The sequence below is a fragment of the Nylanderia fulva genome, unplaced genomic scaffold (assembly GCF_048542155.1).
Source record: "Nylanderia fulva isolate GAGA-0341 unplaced genomic scaffold, ASM4854215v1 Scaffold87, whole genome shotgun sequence".
NCBI classification, from domain to species: Eukaryota; Metazoa; Arthropoda; class Insecta; order Hymenoptera; family Formicidae; genus Nylanderia; species Nylanderia fulva.
The window spans coordinates 125,819-134,439 of record NW_028190993.1 but is presented as its reverse complement, the minus strand read 5'-3'; the positions used below and the strand labels follow the sequence as shown (position 1 = coordinate 134,439).

The 8,621-nt window shown below is 26.1% G+C and overlaps 1 protein-coding gene across 3 annotated transcripts; it reads left to right on the top strand.

Annotated features, from left to right (window-relative positions):
- Window positions 1-1,111: 1,111 nt before the first annotated feature.
- Window positions 1,112-8,621, top strand: LOC114944406 (lipase 3-like). Of its 3 annotated transcripts, none has more exons than XM_085489532.1 (7): window positions 1,112-2,790; window positions 3,629-3,809; window positions 4,365-4,479; window positions 5,740-5,983; window positions 7,417-7,491; window positions 7,616-7,843; window positions 8,215-8,621. In XM_085489532.1, the coding sequence occupies exons 1-7, from the start codon at window positions 2,587-2,589 to the stop codon at window positions 8,380-8,382; spliced, it is 1,215 nt and encodes a 404-aa protein (XP_085345658.1). In that variant the 5' UTR covers window positions 1,112-2,586; the 3' UTR covers window positions 8,383-8,621. The 3 variants fall into 3 exon arrangements, with proteins under 3 accessions (XP_085345658.1, XP_085345657.1, XP_085345659.1); XM_085489531.1 differs by having other exon boundaries at window positions 7,333-7,491; XM_085489533.1 differs by lacking the exon at window positions 8,215-8,621 and having other exon boundaries at window positions 1,113-2,790; window positions 7,333-7,491; window positions 7,616-7,943.

The following is an 8,621-nucleotide window of genomic DNA, read 5'->3' as shown; positions in this document are numbered from 1 at the left end:
TTAAACGTGAGAATGCTTGAAATTGAACTTTGTACGCATGTGCTTATTTTATGTTTAAACTCCATTGCCACTATTCACGACTCTACTATACTTTCATCTAGAATCACGCTTCAACTGACACATTTGCTAAGACACTTTTGTATTTCATTGACGTATAACGGTCTGCCAAGTTGTGTGGTTACGGTCGCGAGATAAATCTATTGATATACAATTCATCGATCTATCACCGATACTTCAGGATATTTATCATAAAAATATAAAATAGTTTTTGCAACTGCGTAATTAATGTCGTGGTAAGTAATCAAAGATTAAAAATATATAGATAACCATGTAGATAAAATTTTGACGTCATCTTTTCTTTATGTAGATCATAAAAACATGTATTATATATATTTATCTGCATTTTGGATGAAAAAAGTATTATCTTTGCGAAATTATTTAGAATAATGTTCACAGATAACTTGATTTAGAGTCATAGCAATGAAAATATACTTAATTAGTAGAACTTAAGCACTAAACGATAAAAATTTAGAAATAAAAGTATAGATCTATTTTTATATTTCTTTTATAATTTACTTTTTTATAATTATATTTACATAAACGGTTTTAAAAATAATATTTCCTGAAAGTTGTTTTGATAAATTGTCGTATAATTTCATGTTTTATATAGGTATATTTAAAACAAAATCAACTTTATCTTATCTAACAATAAAATAAATTTACATACACATATTTTCATCTCATCTTCATCTGACTAATTTTAAAATTATAAGCATAACACTGATAATAAGAGAGAAATTGATTAATTAACAGACTGACTGATTTGATTTAATTGCATGTAAGTCAAGCTTTGTACATAAAATAAAGAAATGTGTAAATGGAAATTTGCACATTGCTTTTGCACCATATTATTTCACTAATTAGAATAATTTCTTAATTATGATCTTCTCATAGAGAAAATTAAATGGTAATCAAGCAATGTGCAAGTTAAGCGTTCTCTATGAGGAAGTCATAATTGAAAAATCATCCTAATTAGCGATATAATATGATGAGGAAACAATATGTGCAAATTTTCATTTGCACAATTTTTTACATAAAATATTTTTAAAAATGTTAAATTATATTTAAATATATCTTTTAAATGTAAATTTTTACATATTTTAAATATAATATTATTTTAAAATATTCAAAATTTTATGAAAATTTTTAGAGAATAAAAAAGTAGTTTAAAAAAAAAATACATTTTTAAAAATAAATTGTTTGTTTGTAAAAATGTAAAAATACATTTGTGAAATTGTGATTTTATAAACATTTCCGTCAAAACTTTTCTTATTAGTGTTGGACAATTTATTATAAAACATTAGGTACACTGAGAAATTATGAGATTAACATGTGCTATATAAGTTGTTTTATCCCTTTCTAAAAAAATCGTTTAATCAAGTGTCAAAAAAAGAAAAAAAGTTTTCTAGAAAACAGCTTAACTGTTGATCTAAAAACCAAAAGAAAAAAACACGAATTAGAGATTAATTGAGATTAATAAAATATTATTGTAAACCATCCGTTGACATTTTAATTGCAGTGCAAATGTAGAATAAATTTGAGGGAGCAAAAATTTATAAGCGCAAATTTTTACGTTGCTATTTATTAAACATGATTTTCAATTTACGTATATTACAAAAATATAAAATTTAAATTTGAATAATGACAATTTAAAATTGATTAACACAAAATGAGAATAGAATGATTAATGTGCTTGTAAATTGTGTTTTTGTTTCTGTGGTCTTACAATGATTAATATATCAGCTGGTATTGCAACGATCTAATTATGAAATCGTTGCATAATGTTTTCTAGACTTCTAAGATAATAATTTTTGCGTGAAAAATTTGCGCATTTTATGCATATAAATTGCGTACGATATTTGCCTGAGTTTGGCATGGGGGATATGTTTAAACATACATATTTCACGCAAATGATTAGCTTATGTATTATTTGATACACCAGCAAATCACGTGCAAATGGATATGAAGTTGCCAAAAATATGCCTGTGATGTGATAGTGCGTGCAATATGCTTGTTGAATATGCTCATTTTGCATGCTTATAATGAGATGAGATCGCGCGCAAAATGTGTTAGCTTTTGCTATCATTATGATGACGCACTAGAATAAATAAGGTTTTGCTTGCGCAGTACGAGCAACTTGTGTATGTTCAATGCGGTTAGGTATTTACGCGTAAAATGTTTTCTGGGTTTCTGCTTGCAAATGCTTGGCAATAATTGCGAATGCATAATTAATTAATGCGATCAGTAATTGCTAGCAATTTAAATTGAATACTTCACGTTTTCAAAGATATAGTTGTAGATATTTTCTCATAGAAATACACATACATTTAGCTCCAGAAAAAAAGTTCAATCTAGCTTACTTTGATTTTGTTTCTAGCCTACTTTAATTTTTCTGTTTGCAGGTTAATAAAAACCAATCGAAAGGATATAGTACGTTAATAATATAATTGCATCATTTTTAGCTTAAACTTGCATATTTTACTCTATTTTTTAATAATATATACTTATATCTCCCGATAAAAAAACATGTCTGTTTTTTTACAATTTATTAAATCGATCTCTATAATCGACGTGATGAAATTAGTCATGTATCTGGCATTATTCTGCAATTTTTCCAATGCAGTAACAGACGTAAAAAATCAGCTACATGCATTTCCCGAGAAAATATCGTGGATCAACTGGGAGCAATCGAGAGATTTTAAATTCAATCCCGATGACACTTTCGACACGGTAAACATTTGTTTATATTCAATATAAACTAATAACAAAATTGAAATTTTTATTTGAATTGTAAAATATGAAAAATTAAAATTTTTATTAATTTAATTAGATTATTTTCTTCAGAAAATGATCAAAAATGATCTTATCTTCCTACACTTTTGTTTATAGGTATATCGAAATTGAAATTTACATTACAAATTTCTAATAATTACATCTACATATGATAATATTAATATCTTTATCTTTTTGTTTAAAAATTTTAATATTTGATTCAATTGTTAGTATCGTTTATTTGCTATTCAACTATTATCTTTTTCTTATTTTAAAACATATAATAAATATAATACATATACACAATTTTTTATTATATCAATAATATCTATTTTAGTCTGCTTAAAAATTCGTGTAAAAATAAACATTTATTATTATAATTGTAACATATCATTAAAATCATTTCAACTGATTCAAAAGGTAAACATAAAAAATAATTTAATTTATTAAAAATTATTTCTTAAATAATTCTATAATAAATAATTATTCTATTATGTTTTTCTCACACTTTTATCAGTCAAAGAAATCCCACTTTATAATCTCTAAAAATCACACCATATGTTTAATTAGAAAATTAATATCTCTATTTGACTTTACTCTGACCTTTTAAGTTAGATATTTATGCGTAATTGCAAAATTATGCAAAATAGAAAATGATGCAAAATTATTATTAATCCATTCTGCATATTTAAATTGTTTGAGAAATTTGCTCTACTTATTTATTTAAAAAATAAATAGAGTACGGAGATTTTCGCATAAATTTATTTTATTTTTTTTTTTTTTACTTATTCTCTAGGTGAAAATGATAAGAAGAGAGGGTTATCCTGCAGAAACTCATGTTGTAACGACGGAGGATGGTTATCTCTTGGTATTACATCGTATTCCAGGTGGCAATGACTCTCTACCTGTATTATTGCAACACGCTGTGTTATGCACCTCCGCCGACTGGATCATTCTTGGTAAAGGCAAAGCACTCGGTGTGTACAATTCTTTAATCAATCCTTCAAATATATTCCGAAATTATGATTTTGATATACAAATTTAAATTCCAACGGGCTAGTAAGAGTCAATCAAGGATGATACTGCATCGGTTTAAAAAAAAATTAATTTTTCACTCAAATTAATTTGTTATGCACAAGGTATAAATTTGTTTTAGTGCAACATCAAATAATTAAATAAATCCCAATATACAAAATTTATTTATTTTTATAAATTATTTTAATAAATACCAATAAATATTAATTTTTATTAAAATTGACACGCTATCAACTATTTGGCTTTTATTAACACGTAGAAATTTAATTTTAACTTTTTTGTATCATATCTTTAACATTCTATATTATTTATTTACAATTGTTTATTTAACTTATCAGAAAATATAATGATTGAACTGCAATTCAATTCGTAATTTTAATTTATAATTATTAAAAAATATTAACAATAAATATATGAACTTATATATGTAAGAGAATATTATATGAGAAGATACAAGTTATGTAATAAATTGCAAACGATGTCTTTTTGCATTCTAGCTTATCTATTAGCGGATCAGGGATATGATGTTTGGTTAGGCAATTTTCGTGGTAATACCTATTCAAGGGCGCATATTTCTCTGTCTCCGTTGGAATTAAAATTTTGGGATTTTAGGTACTAACATAAAATGAAAATAATGATGGTTTGAAAATAATAAATTTATACTGATGTTGCACATTTAATTTGCCAAACAAAATAGAAAGACATATAATATGCTTACTTATATAGCCTATAAAGTGTAATAAAAGTAAACATGTTTAACTTTTATAAATCACTATTGTATATACCTATGTATATATGTATATATACTTAATTATTTTAAGTGACATTTATCCAGAAAGCCTCTTTATACAATAAATATAGAGTATATTCTCTCTATATAAGTATAAAGATGCAGACTGATACAATTGTCTTTTTGTCAAACATATAAATATACTTCTTTAATATATATATATCTAGTAATATTTTTTAAATATATTATATTTTTTAATATAATTTATCAAATAATACGAAATGAAAAGATTAAAGGACGAGCGTGAAATACAGGTGTTAAGTATATAATTTCTTTAAAGCGAATTGATATAGATTGTCAAATCAATTTAATACATAGTATACACACTTTTCGACTTACTAAGTCTTTCTCAGTGTGAGTTACATAATAAAATAAAAAACATAATTAAATTTGCAATAACATAAGCGCACATTCAATGATTTTATGTTAATATTACAGTGAATTCGTGTTGATTGTGAGTGTCATCGAAATCGTAAAGTGAACAATATAATTATGCTTGAAATGTACTATACTAGAAGTTTTCAACAGTATCAAAAAGCAATTTCGTCGTGTGATGGCGAAAAGCTGAACTTTTTTGTTGTTAAAATTCTTCTAAAATCGTGGTGGTAACTCTCAAGTTCACAAAACAAATGTCCTTATTTAACTGACACTGAGGAAGACTTAGTAAGTCGAAACGTATGTGTACTATGTATTAAATTGATTTGACAATCTATATCAATTTGCATTAAAGAAATTATATACTTAACACCCGTATTTCACGCTCGTCCTTTGGTCTTTTCATTTCGTATTATTTGCATTGCAAACACACGAGCCTATTTACTTGTATTATTTATAATTTATCAAATTTTAATACGAAGAATCAGCAAATCTATATTGGCAAAAACAAAGATATTTTGAAAATAATGTATTTTATTTGGAAATTTTGCCAAAAGGAGAAGAAATTTATTGTTTAACAATAGATCAATTTATATAGTCTATCTATGTAAAATACTCTATCATACATATAAATTTCTATGTATTTATTATTTATATATATATATATATATATTTTGTGGCAGTAAGATAATTAAATATTTCACCAGCTTTCACGAAATGGGTATCTATGATTTACCCGCGATGATTAAATTTATCACAAATATGAAATCGCAACCATTGCACACGTACGTTGGTCATTCGATGGGTACAACCAGTTTTTATATAATGGCATCGGAGCGTCCGGAAATCGCACGAATGGTACAAAAGATGATTAATTTTGCGCCGGCAGTCTTTCTTGATCAAGTAGAAAGTCCGATAAAATATATTTTTCCTTTCTGGAAAGAAATAAAGGTAAAATAATGTATGCAAATACAAATTAGAAAATCATTTATTATATTTATAGTTATTATTATTAAATACCGTATTATATATATATATATATATATATATATATATATATATATATACAAGGTGTCCGGTAACTAACGGACCAATGATTAAGGGCGGATTTTTTAGCCAATTTGGAGACGATTTTTCCTTAACAAAAATGTTGAGAAGTCAATAATTTTCGAGTTATAAGCGACTGAAAAAAATGGGTTTTTTGAAAACTAAACGTTTTGAAGTTAAAAGTCTAACATAATTACATTCTTTAGTTAATTTTTAGGTAGAGTTTACTATAATAAAATTTTAATTTGAGGCTTAGTTATAAAAATACATAATAACAAATATTGAAAAGTTGTAAAAAATGATGATCTTTTTCGACATTTTCGCTGAAAAAAAATCGTTCCCAAATTGACCAAAGAATCCATTTGTAATCGTTGGTCCGTTAGTTACCAAACACCCTGTATATATATATATAATAACTGTTCAAAACAATATCCCTTTGTCGAAACAAAAAATTCATAAACGACTCTTTAATAGGGATCTAATGTTTTGTAATTATGAAATATAAATAAGAGATATCATGATAAAAATGTGCTTAAAATCATAATTTAAGAAACATATTTTTTATAATAATCAAATATGTCAAGACCGCCAGAAAAATTAAAAATAAAGTAATACACAATCTCTTCTCGACCGTACTGGCAAAAAATTTATTGATACTAATCACTACGTTTCGACCATAGTTTTTGGTCCTTTTCAAGTGAATTGCGAACAATAATTATATTCCTGAGATGTCAAAGAGAGAACATAGTGTCGAATTTAACATATGTCTAGTACATTGAAAGTTAGTTTAAATCAGTTAGTATAAATCTGTTCAATGTACTAGACGTGTGTTAAATTCGACACTATGTTCTCTCTTTGACATCTCAGGAATATAATTATTGTTCGCAATTCACTTGAAAAGGACCAAAAACTATAGTCGAAACGTGTAGTGATTAGTATCAATAAATTATTTGTCAGTACGGTTGAGAAAAGATTGTGTATTATTTTATATTTTTTATATTTCTACGATTTAAATTAAAATGAAATTTACTTTTCAAATTTCAAAATTAATATACAATAAGATAACATTTTCAATACATAGCTACATATAAACTTATATATATTTATATATGATTATATATGAGCAATTTTTTTATTTTTTAAAGTTTTACTTTTTCTATTAAAAAAATTATTTTCTGAATTACTTTTTAATTATCATAAATTAGAAATACATATATATGTATTATATCACGAAAAAGAATTTTTTATTACAGATGTTCATACGGTTATTTTTTCACGATGAATTTTTGCCGCAAAACGATTTGTTGAGATTTATTTCAAAATATATTTGCCCTCAGAATTTTATCACGCAACAGTTCTGTGCCGATCCAATATTTCTGATCTGCGGAAATGATCAAGAACAATTTAACTACGTGAGTAATGATTTCTCATCGAAATACAACACCGAGTTGAATCTTCGATCGTGGCATTTCATTATTTTAAATACAATTTTGCTTCAAATTTAACTTTGTCTATATGTCCTTGTTCTCTATTCAGACTCTTCTGCCTGTAATCCTGGGCGTCGATCCGGCCGGCACCTCGATTAAAACTATTCTACATTTCATTCAGTTAAGCCAGGCAAGCAAGTTTCGTCGATACGATTACGGTCGCGAGAAAAATCTGTTGATATACAATTCGTCGGAACCCCCGGATTATAATCTAACAAATACCACATTACCTATCGCATTGTTTTATGCTCCTGGAGACTTGCTAGTTAACAGCGTGGTAAGTAACGGAGAACTACTTGTTAATAAAATGTATAGCAGAAAGAAAGAGAGAGAGAAAATTAATTAATTTAAGAAAAATAAGAATTTTTTGTTTACACACAGTTGTAAAATTTGTGTTAAATTTAACAGATATCACATGTTCATAGAAATTTTTGTGTTAATTTAACATGATATGGATATGTCAAATGGAGACAAAAACTTTAATATGTTAAAACAATATGTTAAATTCGCACATGAATGTATTAAATAATTAACACAAACATTTTAACGGGGACCGTTTTTAACCACAAAACACAAATTTTTCTACTGTGTGTGTCTGTGTAGAAATATAATAATTTTCTAATAATTCACAAGATCATTTTTTTCAAGAATATGAAAAAACTATATCGCACATTACCCAACGTAATCGACTTATATGAAGTACCATGGCACAAATTCAATCACGTCGATTTTATATGGGCCAAAAATACTCCAAAACTCGTGTACGTCTTTGTGAGAATTAACAGTTTGAATATTATTGAAAATAAAAATAAGTAAAATTAGAATCATTAAACAAGAATAAACAATGGCGCGCATGTAGCCCGCGCTTTTGTTGGTCTAATTCTATAAAAAAAGCATGTTATTGACACTGTGTATTGTCACTTTGGCTGTTTGATTCGCGTTGTGTGTTATAATTATAATCGGCAGCTGTCATGTAACACTTTGACAGTTGAGAAAATAAAATTATATAAAATTACAATTATTAAAAAGTTAAATTGCACGCACAAATTACAAAA